This window comes from Chenopodium quinoa, unplaced genomic scaffold (assembly GCF_001683475.1).
Source record: "Chenopodium quinoa cultivar QQ74 unplaced genomic scaffold, ASM168347v1, whole genome shotgun sequence".
NCBI classification, from domain to species: domain Eukaryota; kingdom Viridiplantae; phylum Streptophyta; class Magnoliopsida; order Caryophyllales; family Amaranthaceae; genus Chenopodium; species Chenopodium quinoa.
The window spans coordinates 413,021-427,646 of NW_018743285.1; the positions used below are offsets into that span (position 1 = coordinate 413,021).

Sequence of the window (14,626 nt, forward strand, 5' to 3'; positions counted from 1 at the left end):
CTTTGTTTCCATTAAATTGCAAAATATGAGTTGTATTTATCATTTATGAGTGCTAAATTTAATTTGACCCACGTATTTCTTACTAAAATGTACTTAAAATTGTTTTAATTTTTTTTTTTTAAAAAAGGTCTTTCTGAAAAGATGTTGATTTGGTCTCTATTTTTACTTTCAATGTATCAATGTTTAAAATGTTTACTAAGTAGTTCAACATAACAATGGTCACGAAAATTGTGCATTATTGACAAATGTGTTGGTGAAGTAGTAATTTTAAGAAATTGGAGGAAAGTATAAATCAACACAAATTTGAGTAACATCATCCCATGAAGGATGCTCAAAATCTTGATCCTTGATTACCAAAATTTAACATGTAAAACAAGTTTTACCGTCTTTTTTTAACTTAAAAATCACAACTGCCATTATTCAGTAGGTCAGAATGAGATGCAACAACCGTTTGAAGTTTACCTCTCCCCTTTCACCAAAGTCCTTTCCATGTCATAAAAGTCCATCTTTACTTGGTATATAAACACATCTACATAGCTTTGATATCCTAACCAGAAGAAAAATGGCTAATCTAAGGTGTGTTTGCATGCTATATGGCATGTTTCTTGCCATAGCACTAGCAGAAGCACAAGCGCCAGCAATGTCACCAACAAATGCATCACCAGCACCACCCATACCTCCGTCAAACCCGACAACTACAACACCTCCAATACCCTTGTCTACTCCACCAGTGTCAAATCCAACTTCCCCACCACCTCCCACAGCTCCTTTAGTTAGTCCACCACCCCCACCTGCATCAGTATCGCAGTCACCACCACCTGCACCGGTATCGCAGTCACCACCACCACCTGCACCAGTATCGCAGTCACCACCACCTGCACCAGTAAACCAGTCACCACCACCTGCACCGGTATCCCATTCACCGCCACCATCTTCCCCAATAACCCAGTCACCCCCACCTGCACCAGTATCACAGTCACCGCCACCACCTGCTCCGGTACCCCAGTCACCACCACCACCTGCACCAGTACCCCAGTCACCACCACCACCTGCACCAGTACCCCAGTCACCACCACCACCTGCACCAGTACCCCAGTCACCACCACCACCTGCACCAGTACCCCAGTCACCACCACCACCTGCACCAGTAACCCAGCCTCCACCGCCACCTGCACCAGTAGCCCAGTCACCACCACCACCTGCACCAGTACCCCAGTCACCACCACCACCTGCACCAGTACCTCAGTCACCACCACCACCTGCACCAGTAACCCAGCCTCCACCGCCACCTCCACCCGTAACCCAGCCGCCACCACCAGTACAACAGGCAATTCAACCACCAGCCCAATCGCCAGCTCAAGGATGAAAAATTGGAAGGACTTATTAGCTGCTCTGCTTCCTGTATTGCAATCTCCGCTTCGGATTATATATAAACAACGGATTCCTTTCCTTTCATCTATTTTTACTGGCCTTTTTTTATGAGATGAGAGTTCTGAGGAGTTTTCAGTTATCATTAAAGAGAGGCAATTTAGATGATTCTCATGAATTGTTCTAGTTCAAAAGCCATCCTCTTCTAGCCAGTTTTATAACCATTTTTGCTACATTCTGGTCTATATCTGCAGTTTTCAATGTTTCTTTCGCGCTGTATTTTCTCACTCTTCTGTTATTTTGGAATTATGACCTTATGGTCTTATAAGGTTTGATCCTTCTTGTGTAATACATGCTCCTTTGTCGTTTTAAAATAAAATATACAAGTAATTGAGTACTTAAATACACCAAAAATTATTTCAATTACATGCAAATTCTTATCATGAAATAATTATTTCAATACATACAAAACATTCATCCTAATCTTCTTAGTATCATTCCGAAAGTCATACTCAACCAAAAGAGCGAGGTTGTCAACTAGATTTGTGATGCTGGAGACACCCTGCACACTGATGAAAGCAGGTCTAATAATTGACGAATCAGCGAAAAAATACAGGAGTATTTGACATTTACAGTTTATGCTCTGATTTCACGAAGCTTTCTGAATCGTGAAATCATGGTAGAAGCTGAGTACATACTAGATGACAATGTAGAAGCTGAATACAGACTTAAACCTTTCACATTTACTATTACAGACATTACTAAAAAAAACTATGTCTCACTAAACACAAGTTCAAATAATGAAGAACAAGACACCTACGTATTGTTGTTGCTTTTCCATATGTAAATGAAAATTGGTATACTTTTAAACAAATTATGTTCACACAGTAATCCTCAACAAAATACACAGCTATCTTGGAAATATAAATTTGTTCAAGATGCCTGGACGAATGCAGTTCCTCGTTCATAGACTCGACTATTTCAGTCATTTTGTTCCTTCACCATAAACATCACCTAGGGCGCTGCATGCATACTTGGTTTACATCAAAGAGATGACCTTGATCATAAGAAGCATAAGTAGATCTAGTAATGGTTACAGTCTACCAAAAGATGAAGCACCGGTATCATTTTCATTTCAATAAGAAATGAGATCACGACAGTAAACCTTTATGACTAATGTCGAAATCAAATTAAGTTCTCCGTCTTCCTCCTAGATCGGTTCCAACTTACAGCCCAAAGTGGATAGCTACATTTAAGAAACAACCAATTTATAGATATGTCTAATGACTGGTTTGAACATTCTCCTTGGTTAGATATTAAAGCTTCCTTGTAAGAGTTTGTACACTTTTATCACATCATGCAACAATAAACCCAGCTTGTCACTGGAATAGCTATCAAGAAACTGTCAAAACTTCTTCAGAGAAGTGCTTATATACCACACACGAGATGAACTCGTTGACATACATTCGGAAGTCAAATCACAGAACCATATTTCGTTCACAAAACCTTATTTCATATTATCTAGTAGAGACTTGACGTTTATTATGTAAAGAGATTTTGAACGGCTTGAAGAGAGAGAATTGTCCTTTTAAGTGATTTTTGGCTTGGACTTGTGCAGTATATATAAAAGCTTTTGTTCCGGCCTAAGTCAGCTTGAGTTTTGAAATTCCTAGAGAGAAAATGAGAGAACACAGTTAGGTTTTTGTAAATAACGAAGACTTAGGGAAAATAGTTCCGAGTTCTATTAAGTTTGATTGACAGTAAGATCACTTAAGACTCGAATAAAAAATTGGCAGGACCCTATGATGATGATCAGCCCAGATAGGCAAGAATCTGCTATTAGTTCGAAGAACAAATTCCTCAAATATCCAAAAAAAGTTCTCCATCCTCCGATAAGGTAGGCATCAAAAAGCTCAAAACAAAAAGAAAGAAAGAAAGGACATCAATTAGGTATACGAGATGCCTGAAGAAGTTTTACAAAAATACATCAGTGTCATAACACTAGCAACATCCCTCTTAATACTCTGCTACTCGTGTCATAAAGCAGCATAAATACGAACATTGAAAACAAAATTGAAAGAGTAAACTCTGAGAATGGCCATTTGCCACAAAGAAGTTTCAAAGGAACAAAAACCATGCACGGTCTGGACTGTCTGATTGCAACAGAAGTGGTCAGAGAGCTTAAGAACCCCGAGCACGAATTGATGACCAAATGGGCCTTGAACAACCCACACTCTTAGCCACACGGATCATCACCAAGTGGGCCTTGAACTGCCCCCACCTGAACCACGGCGATCAGTACTTCGCCACCTATCAGCAGTTGGAGCTGGGGCTGGCACAGCAGCGTTCTCCCGCAAGTGTCTAGGAACATATCTTGTAGGTGCTGGAGCAGCAGCGGCAGCAGCTGGAGCAGCAGAAGATGCTGCTGCTGAAGCAGGTACAGCCTCTGCCTGAGGCCTGGCAAGAGGAGAAGCCTCAGAAGACCGAGCAGCCTCACCAGCAAGAATCTTCTGTCTTCTCAACCTCTCCTTTTCTTCAAGTTCCCGCTCTCGTTGCCGTTGCTTCTCTGCAATTTCATCCAGCTTAGCTTGGTGCTCAGCATCTTCCTTTCTTCTTCTCTCAGCCTCTGCAGGTTTGAATGCCAAAAATGGTAAATATATAAGCAACAAGTGGTCAGTATATACATATATTGACAAGGTACTAGGTTAGCAAGAAATTAAAGGGTTGTAAGCTGACAGAAAATTGTTATGCCATTAAAGCTGTTCAGACCTTCACGCTTCCGTGCATCCTCCTCTTCGCGCAGCCTGTTCAATTTTTCCTCTTCTGATCTCAAATAGAAAAGCATCTTCCGCTGAGCTACCCTTTCCTGTTTACGTGCCTCGCGAATTTGATGGAAATGCTCCTCCCGTTCTTGTCTCAATCTTTCGAATTCAGACTGGCGGTGACTCACCACTCTTTCTTGGAAAATTTTCTGAGGATAAGAGGGATGGTGAGAACAATCATAAACCTCATATAACATAAATGACAATACAAGACAAGCAACATCTCATCTACTTCAATAATTCTTCCTCCTTTTTATTTAGTAGCCACAGTTTTAACTTTTGCATTATTCACAGTCCACTTTAACTCTATAACTCTATTTAAAGATTACAACTTAAGGAAAAATATAATCATGTGGGGTCTTGAAAGATTCAATTTACGCTCTCCTAATATCAAATTTTCATGATTTTCACACACTGATAATTAGAGATAGAAGTTATTGAAATTATGCATTAGAAAACATGAAATGTGAAACCTTGCAAAAAAAAAAAAACCAGAAAAAAAAAAGAGGAACTGAGGAAGTATCTAAGGGCAAAACCAAGTTTGCCTGATAAGTGATAACAAGCAGAGAACAAATAAATCAATTGTATTTATTATGATGAGCTACTAACCTTGTTTTCCATTACACGAGCAAGTCTATTCTTCTCCTGAAGGTCACCATCATGACGCTGCCTGCTGAGCTCAACCTCAAGCTGTAACATTAAATTCAAGACTGATTAGATTATCTGAAACTGGCCAAAATAGCACATGCCCTTTAAGCGGTAAAGAAGAATTAAATATAGTAAGACAACTAAGTAATTTCCTGGGCATCTTAGCATATAGATATCAAAAGTCTCCAAGCCTGGTGTGGCACACTAACTAAAATTGAAGATATGGACTGAAAGAACACAGTTGAATATCTGTCCCATACTAAACAACATATATTCCCATGATCACAGTTTTTAACCAAAGGAGGATAAAAACTAAGTACCAGAAGACCTGTGTTTTTAAGGAATAAAGAGAGCAGCATAAGCATTTCATAACTATGACTATGACAAACATGTGATATATCTATACGGTGATATACATGTCTGCTGAGCACATAAATAGACATGGCAAAACGGACTCATACCTGACCCAAGACCCGAACTCTACCCGAAATTACTGTTTCTCCCTGACCTATACCCAATCCAAGCTGATAATGAATGTTTCTAAAAAAAAATTATTATATTAAAATAAGCATATTGGCAATAGAACCGAAAATGAGCTGACCCGAACCTGAGATCTACCGGAAAGTCATACCGAAGAAAATCACCCAACCTGAATTAGACCCAAATGCCACATAAACTCATCGTTCAGTGTAAATCTTAGCTTCAACTTATCCCCCCCTACTCACTACCACCATACTACAAATAGGTACAAGGCCTACATGCTCCCCAAAATGTTTGTTGCCTACGCACCAACTATTAATCTGCTTGCAATCTCTTGAATTCTTGGAAAAAAAGGTTTAAAAGTAATCACAAGAGAATTAAAAATAAAATAAAATAAAAAAGAGAATAATTATATTGAAGATCAAAATTGACAGAGATGGTGGCACCCAAAAGATAATTTTAACCCCCAACACAGGTGAAAGTTACACTGTGAAGTTTAGAAACAAAAATAAGAAACCATGTATTAAAGCAGGTCGCATACAGCGATTCCAGGCACAGAATGTGCAAGGACTTGCAATACAATATCTAAATTGATGTTAACACAGGATAGGCCCCTATGTCCAGACTTAAGTGTCCAAAATGAAAAGCCAGAGTTTGTTCAAATTCAAAAGATATTTGATGCTAACATGTACATACATATTCCAAAACTTTATTTAAAAGTAGTTTAAGGAAACACTGCTTTCATAATTTTGAATTATTAAGTAAAAATGAGACACCCAAATCCAGACACAATATTCATTAATTGATGTCTTTTTTTTTAGTAGTTCATTAATTGATTTCTCATGCTATGCTTCATGTCATGGTAATTTTCAAAAGGAAAATATGTTAGCTAATAGGCAGTTAATTCTAATTAGGGGGTGAGCTATAGGTCTGTGCAAAATTATCCGAGAATTCGAAAATCCAATCCGATTTTTTGGATATCCGATCTGAAATTTCGGATCAGATTGGATATCTGATCCATAAAAACGGATATCGGATGCGGATTCGGATATTGATTTTCAAATTTTCGGATATACAATATCCGAAAAAAAAAAATAGGACATCGAATATCAAAACCGATATCCAAAATATTAAGCCTTGAATATATAAAATTTTCAATAGAATTGTCATTTGATGATGATTGAACTTAAGGACTTTATTATGTATTATCTACTGCCTACTAGACTTCATGTAACAATTGGATGGTCATTTGATGATTTTTTTTTTTTTTTTAATTGCAAAAAGACTTATTTTGTTAAAATATCATGTGCAACTTAGCAATAAAAAGTGATAAAATTAGAAAATAATCATTAAGTATTTAAGTTATTAACTAATTGTAATTAATAATTTATATCTGCAATATCCAATCCGAAAAATTTCAGATATCGGATATCAGAAATTTTCAGATTGGATTTGGATCAGTTTCTGATATCCGAACTGAAATCACATTTCAATTCATATATCCGATCCATGCACAGGCCTAGTGAGCTATGTATCTACATAATACAGTGCCAAGTATGTAGAAAGAATTCAAGTTAAAATCTACCTGTTGCTCACGCTCATGAAGAAGCTGTTCCTCAACCAAGCGTTGTTGATATGCAGATTCAATTAGTGGAGCTGCCTCCTCCCTCTTAGCTCTCTCAAAATAATCCATCTGCTTGCTCAACTTCTGCAATTTTTTCTCCATTTCTTGTTTCTCCTTCAGCTGCTCATTGAGAGCCAACTCCATCAATTGTTGTTTTGTCAAATTATCCTGAAATAGAGTACATAAAACACAAATTAAACACCAATTTGCACAGAATATCAAGAAGTATTATCAGGGGGAAAAAAACTCACCCCTTCAATAAGTGGTTTCTTCTTATTTTTGGAGAATTTTTCCTGAATCAGAGCTTTTGTTTCTTCTTTCTCACGTTCTTCAATTTCCTTTTGGATGCGCTGAATTTTCCTCTTCTCCAATTCAATAGCAAGCCTTTTCTGTTCAGCTTCCTCATTATTTTTCTGCTGCTGTAGTCTCTTTAACTCTTCCTCACGCTCCTATTAAGACACCAAATATATCAGTTCTAAAACAGGACTGCATATTACAAAGTACAGCAATTAATGAACATACCTTCTCCAAAAGCTGGCGTTCTTGTTCCTCTTTGCGCTGCTCAATGATTGTTTTACGAGCAAGAAGCTTCTTATGTTCCTTCTCCACAACCTCAGCTAAACCAGGTAAAGAATCTCCAATTTTTGATGCTCTATTAAGGGGAGGATATATCATGGACCTTGCTTTATTCAATGATTCAGCAAGCACTGTAAGGTGATTTCTCAAGGTATCAGATTCAAGATCCTGCATTAAACATCATGATTGGTCAAACTATTTACCAGGAGACCCTAAATATCTGGACACTAAAATCTTAACTGAGGCAAAAGGCCTAAAAGAACATCAAAAAATCTGAACGTTCAACAACTCAAAAGCCCTCAACAAGTAATCAATCAAAAAGTAGGATAAAGGTTCATAGTTTACTGGAGATAAGAATACCTGAACTGGCTATGCACAATATAGGTAGATGTTATTCAGCTTAGTCACATATCAATCAACTTAGGGTCAAAATCAGATCTAAAAATCAGAGCAAGGATAACAGTAGTTCTGAACATCCTGAACGACATTTCTTAATAATAGTGATTTATCTTATGGTAAAATGATATCACATGAAAACCGATCAGACAGTTATGCACTCTACCTAACAGTTATTTTATTCAGCTTAATCAGACATAAAGTAACTTAGGGTCAAGATAAGATCGAAAATTTAGAGTACAAAATTCGTTTCAAATTTCTAGACCTGATTGTTAACAAAACCCCCATTTTATATTTCACGTTTGGGGTTCTACTTAGTTACTATAGATACTCCCCCCAACCGCAAATAAATTTTTAAATTGCCTTTTGCACATGTTTTAAAGAGTATGAATAAAACATATGTGAGGTTTGGTTGATTAAAACGTGAATATAATAACAACATAGTGGGATTTAGTTGATTAAAAGTGAATAAAAAAAGAGATACAAGGGTTTAATTAATTAAAAGTAAATAAATATATAAAGGTAAAATGGGAATTATATTTACAATTTAAGATTTATCTTTTATTTTTTTTGTGAAATGTAACTTTATTAAGGATAGAGAAATACAAGCTTTCTACTTAAAGAAAAATAATAAACAAAAAATCTTATCTAAAACAATTTTTATCAAAGGGAATTAAAAGTTTCTTGTTAATGTTACTATTTGATGATTATCAATGTGTTTTCTTCTTTAAAAGTCTATAATTCAAGCATAGAGAGATCTAAATTGGATTGGATATTTACTTTTGGATCAATTTATTAATTCATTTACTTCAATGTATTTTTGTTTTACTTATAGGGGACGGACAAAATCAGTTCTCGATTCACAGTTCTCGTTCTAGAATCAGTTCTCATTGCACACACGACCGCACACACACAAATTCTAAAAAAGCTAATGGACATAACGTATAGATGCTAGACATGAGAGCTTACCAGAATATTAAACGAAACAGCACCATTCATATGATCAACCTTCATATTTATAAACCTATGTTTAACAGCATCTACAGAGATCTTTTCCACAGCAGAAAAATCAAAAAATGGAATCATTTGGGATAAACTCTCAATAGTCATTGTCTGGTATACTTGGGAAGCCTGCAACGTCAAAAGTAGGACATCAAATTATCAATGACACTGAAGGCAGCTATGTCATAGTTTACCATGGTACATTTGCAAAATACACTTGGTAGAGATGCAAAATATTATAAATGATGCACCTGCTGTAGCAATCTCAGAGTTGCTAGCTTTTCCAAGGCAAGACTATACTTTGACAATTGCACTTCTGGTACAGAAGAAGCTGAAGCAAGTTTCCCACCAAGCTTAGAAATTTTGTTCAACAAGGGCTGAACTTTTAGAGACAAATCCAAGGGGAGAAACTCGTGCTCTAGAAGATGATAAAGATCTTTCACTTCTGGAAGTACACAAGACATAACACCTTTGGAAACCTGCCAATTACATAAAAGAACTCAGGTTGAGCTGATGTAAAAGAGACTGAATTACTGCCACAAAATCTCTTTTGTTTTCAATACTAAATATTTGAAACAATGAGCAGTTGGGGGTCATACCAGTTCCAAAAGAAGAGCTGAGCGTGAGAGCTGTAAAAGTTTAAAACAATAGAACTATAAGAGAGGCAAAAAGTAGATATACACATATTAACAAAAACAAAACAAACTAATGGATAAGCAATCAATTACCACTTCTCTGCTCTCGGGTTTGGAATCAAGATTAAAATTAATAAGATTAGACATCCTCATATTACGCTCTTTCTCATTTTCAAGTTCCAAATGAGATGCACCACGCTTATGGTCATAAGGAGGAACAGAGAGGGCAGCCAAAACCACAGATGATGCTATCGTCTGCAAATCCTTTTGGCTTAAGTTCTTGTTAAAGTTCTTCTGAAGCAAGAAAAGCTTGAGCCAAGCATATGCATGATACAGATGGCTACCAGAAATCCAAAATATTTCAGTGAGCTTGGCATAGTAAACAACCATCAACGAAGGCTTAGGTGTCTTCTTAACCATACACATCAAGCCATGGATATCTTCAACCGAGCGAAATGCTTCCTGAAGGAGAAACAAATGCCTTATTAGGAAAAAATAAATAAATAATCTCCAATAGAAGACCAATATGAAATGAGAGCACAAAAACTTTTGTACATACATGCAGTAACTACTAATAAGCAAATAAAGGAAAATGACTCTTAAACTGTGCTGTGAAATAAAACACAGTAGTTGCAGTTTGATTAATAACCTAATGAAAACAAATCTATCCAATATTGTAGGTCTAAGATTGCATACAACTCAACCTTGTTGCGTCACCCATAGTACCAACCCCAACAGAGGCAGTGGTCTGATGTTTATGATATGCAAAATCACCAACTGCCTTTCCACTTTATCAATAATTAGTAAATAATCTGGAAAAAGGTGACAAAAAAATTTCATTCTTCAATTTGTAAAACCATCAAATATGAGTCAAAATCTATGTTATTTAGACTCCTCATTTTAACTCAAGTACCTATGTTAGAACCTTGACACTCGAACAAGGGTAGGAAACTTCAACCCTTCATTTTGGAATAAATTATGGAAAATTTTCAGAAATAGTGGAGTCTAGCAACATAGGTCAAAATTGCAAAAGTTAAGCTTTCTTTTAAGCAATTTTCTAATAAACCCTTAGAATTCACCAGCAATCACATAGGGAGACAGTGCTTAAAGAGACAACCAACTGTTATGTTTAACATTAAAGATACGATATCGTGACTCAGAAACCAGGCATATAATTCTAAACAAATTTAGTAGCTAAAAAACCTTTTTCTGCCACAGGAAATTCCTTGGCCATTGTCTCACCTGCCAAAGTTCAAGTTCAGTGGCAATCTTTAGTTGCTCAAATCTCGTGTCAAGATACAATTGCAGGCTTTCTGGAGCTGTCAGATCAGGCCTGTCTCGTTGGTCTTTGTATTTATTCAAATTTGACAAATGGTTTCGGATTATTTCACAGAGTCTTCGAAATTCTGTAGTCCGTTTGTATTGCTTGCAGAATTGAAAAGCGCGATGTGCTGTCATCTGCAAAACAATAGAGCAAAATTTAAGCCCCTAAGTAGTTCATGTAATACATACACATAAAAATATAGATATCATTACTGAGGCATCATAAGTCAGAACAAAGCACGAGATTCCTACTTATAAGCATAACTCAAATTTAATAATAATGGATCAAGAGAAGACATCCTTGTTATTTTATAGGATTACAAATTCCTTTAATTAAAGAAATCAAAGAATACATTGCATGGAATACAGCAAGTGTGATGTATGCAACGTCACAGAAAAGTTAAGTGCCAACACTAACAAAAACAATTTTCAACACATACACACCTTATAAGGCAAACTGGTATAGAAACAACCATCAAATCCCCTGGTCAATTACATTTATAGCATACTATCATGAATATTAGTCACTTAGCCCTCCCTTCAATCAATAGATGTATTTTTGTTCTAAAGCAAGAAAAAGAAGGCGTCCCATAAAAAAGGATTAAAACCAAGGGACCCAGTGTTCAGACCTTTTCCTAGATTATTTTACAAGTTGGACCCAACCTAAGTTAAACCCATAATTCAAAGAGCTTCACATCTGTGCTACATAGCACAAATAAAGAAGAGAAAAGGGTAAAAATGGGAAAAGAGGGAACAGCAAGTACGTTCAACAGTTATAGACGCTATAATTACACTCAACATAGTTTGCATTGCGGTCATATAGTTTCAAGCTATACATCAAATTAATCAAGGAAAAAAAAATTAACCCTTACTCAGAATGATTGATCAACAACCAGGACTCATATAATTCCATCCCAAATATACCATAATTATAAATCTCTGAAGCACATCAATTATATAGCATTGTTGTGCTTTGCAAATAAAAACAAGGCAAGCATAATACAATGTCAAAAAAAAAAAAAAAAAAAAAAAATTATTGAAATAAATAGATACTTACTGCATAAAGATTCTCCAATTTTGAATTATTACGTAATATTTCCAAAACAGTTCTGTATGTCTCCCACAAAAATTTGAACCAAGGTGTAACAAGTTCACGGTCAGACCTGTCTTTTCCCTTCTCTCCGCTAACATAGCTTAGCATTAGATCCTCAGGACGCTTATCTGCCTCAAGATCTTCAACATCAAGTGCTTCTTCTAATGCTTCTTGAGCTTGATTACGAGCAAGCTCAGCTTTCTCAGTTGATAAGTGCATGAAATGCTTAATTACTTCCTCTAAAGAATTCACATTCACTTGTTGGCATACAATTCGATATTGGATTAAACCGTCTTTGGCATACCTACCCTTCCTCATTTCAACACAGAGATCTATGTATTTGAACATGATCTTTTCCAACGTTTTTTGCCATGCTCTGTACCTTTTGGAGGTAATAAGGTCATGAAGAGCCTGCAGGGCATCTTGCTTCTGACCAACATTGATCAGCTCTACAATAAATGTAAGTAAAAAAAATGATATGAGAACCACGAAAAACAGCATAATACACCAGATAAACAAAACACATTTTGCACATTACGGGAATGAAATAATGCCCAAGAATCAAAGAGATGCATGCACATGTGCCAAAGAAAGACGGAAGGGAAGCTAATAAAAGGATTAATTTAACAGCAATTAGTTAATCAGATAATAAGATTCCAAAAACAAGAAATATAATATAGTATATAATACAGTATAATATAGAAGTAATAAATATAAGGCCATATGAATTGATGATAGGCAACCTCAGGTAGCAGAAATGGCCTTACATTCAGTGATAGAAGAACTTAAGGGTTATCATAAGAAACTATAGAGTCATAGAACAACTAAAGCAATAAATTATATCCCTAGGGTGAGAGTGCAATAGCTAGAAAACGCTATTTATTCCCCATCTATCTATATAATTAGTTAACAGAAAAAGTATACTAAATAGTCCGTACATCTTTAAACTTAACACCATAGCAACTGCAGGTTCTATCAAGACAAATCAGATCCAGCAGAGGAAGGCTGATAGTTCAAGTTATAACTATTGTAAGTGCTTGTTTAGTTAAATCTTAGTTGTGGAAAGTATTGCTTCCTATGAAGTTGTAATGCCCCATGAAGTTTTACTTACTAAGAACTGCCAGATTTTGCGTTGCTTAACATAGGAAGTTCTAATTCCCATGGGATATGTGGGGACTACTTGAGTGAATTCCTCTATTTTGTGGGGGGTAGAACTTCCAAGGATGTGCTACTTCCTATTTTAGTGTTAACCAAACAATTGCACATATATTTACATCCTAAGAAATCATCCACCCAAATATCCATATGACAACCAATAAATTAAGCGCACATGTTAAAAGGAAGCATCTTGAGTAATGGCAACTTCTAGAAGTGGGTCAAGAGGAGGCACACATCAAAGCAAACAAACAGGGGAAAAAGGGAAGAGGCACAGAGAAAACAATAATATTAAAAGTTACCAACCTTCCGCTCGCTTCAAAGCATTTTCTGGTTTCGCAAAGGTAGACATGTTGATCAACGGGTGCCTGCCTCTGCACAAGAAACGATTCGCTATGAATACAACAAGTAAATAATACGGTGATAGGTTATGTAAACTCCTACTTATGATCATGCAAATTTACAAAGAAGCTAAGTCAACAAACAAAATGTTAAACATATGCTCTTTACATAATGTCGCTCGGTCAGTCTTGCATTTTGTTTGGCACAGTTTAAATTCAGGCCCGACCCTGAGCCAGGGCACGTAGGGCGCCCAGAGAAAAGATCCAATTTCATAGTCCCATCTTAACATTAGAGGTAAATTTGATTCAATTATCAACTTAGCCACGAAAAAACACAAATTTTAGGGAGAGAAAGTCAAATTTCATAGTCCCATCTTAACATTAGAGATAAATTTAATTTACTTACCAATTTAGCCCCGAAAAATCACAAATTTTAGGGAGAAAAGGTCAAATATCACAGTTGCATCCTAACATTGACGGCAATCTATATTCAATTATCAAATTAGGCTTGAAAAATCACATAAATTTCTTCTCTATCAACAAAATCGCTGGTTATAATCTTTCATAACCTTAGTAATTATAACCCCAAGAGTTCAATGATCGACTTTATATGAACCTAGATTGAGCATACTGAGGATTAACTTAACGATAAACCCTAGATTCTAAAATTGATATTCGATGACTACAAAAAGAGAACAGCATCTTACCTCAGAAGCTGCTTCAATGGAGAATGGAAATATCAGAAATCGCTTCAATGGATTGAAATTAGGAAGTGAATGAATGAAAGAATAACAAAGTTTGAGTCTTTGAGAATCAACGACTCAAATTGTAGGGTTTGTGAGTTCGAGGGAAGAGATGAGAGTTGGATGATTTTTTTTATTATTAGGATGTTTTTTTTAACTACTTTTACCACTTTAACAGTATTATATATATATACATATATATATATATATTTTAAGTATTATTTTTAATTTGAGTATGATTAAAAAACGGAGTATTAGGATTTGTTTTTTTACTACTCTTACCACTTTAACAGTATTAAAGATTTTTTTTTAAGTATTATTTTTAATTTGAGTATGATTAAGATTTTTTTTCAACTTTTACCACATTTACAAAAACACAATGGTCTTGTTTGGTAATTAGCTGTTAGGTGGTTAATATAA

At 35.8% G+C, this 14,626-nt stretch overlaps 2 protein-coding genes across 2 annotated transcripts; both read right to left on the reverse strand.

Moving 5' to 3' along the window:
- Positions 1–492: 492 nt before the first annotated feature.
- On the reverse strand, positions 493–2,357 carry LOC110735581 (glycine-rich cell wall structural protein 1.0-like). The gene is made up of 2 exons (XM_021915771.1): positions 2,255–2,357; positions 493–1,229 (listed from the first exon to the last, which is right to left on the reverse strand). Exons 1-2 carry the CDS (start codon positions 2,355–2,357, stop codon positions 493–495), a joined length of 840 nt encoding a protein of 279 aa, XP_021771463.1.
- An 833-nt stretch (positions 2,358–3,190) lies between these two features.
- LOC110735647 (eukaryotic translation initiation factor 3 subunit A-like) lies at positions 3,191–14,376 on the reverse strand. The gene is made up of 14 exons (XM_021915835.1): positions 14,171–14,376; positions 13,429–13,496; positions 11,932–12,416; positions 10,794–11,009; positions 9,645–10,013; positions 9,516–9,545; positions 9,168–9,395; positions 8,884–9,045; positions 7,465–7,686; positions 7,194–7,391; positions 6,904–7,110; positions 4,800–4,880; positions 4,138–4,339; positions 3,191–3,994 (listed from the first exon to the last, which is right to left on the reverse strand). Exons 2-14 carry the CDS (start codon positions 13,472–13,474, stop codon positions 3,621–3,623), a joined length of 2,820 nt encoding a protein of 939 aa, XP_021771527.1. The 5' UTR covers positions 13,475–13,496; positions 14,171–14,376; the 3' UTR covers positions 3,191–3,620.
- Between the last annotated feature and the right edge of the window lie 250 nt (positions 14,377–14,626).

Coding starts and splice junctions, on each gene's coding strand:
- LOC110735581 (XM_021915771.1), bottom strand. CDS start 2,357: ATGACTGAAATAGTCGAGTCTATGAACGAGGAACTGCATTCGTCCAGG. Junction 1,230..2,254: donor GTATTTTGTTGAGGATTACT/GTGTGAACATAA, acceptor GTACTGGTGCAG/GTGGTGGTGGTGACTGGGGT.
- LOC110735647 (XM_021915835.1), bottom strand. CDS start 13,474: ATGTCTACCTTTGCGAAACCAGAAAATGCTTTGAAGCGAGCGGAAG. Junction 11,010..11,931: donor AATTGGAGAATCTTTATGCA/GTAAGTATCTAT, acceptor ATTGTTTTGCAG/ATGACAGCACATCGCGCTTT. Junction 7,111..7,193: donor AGAAACCACTTATTGAAGGG/GTGAGTTTTTTT, acceptor ACTCTATTTCAG/GATAATTTGACAAAACAACA.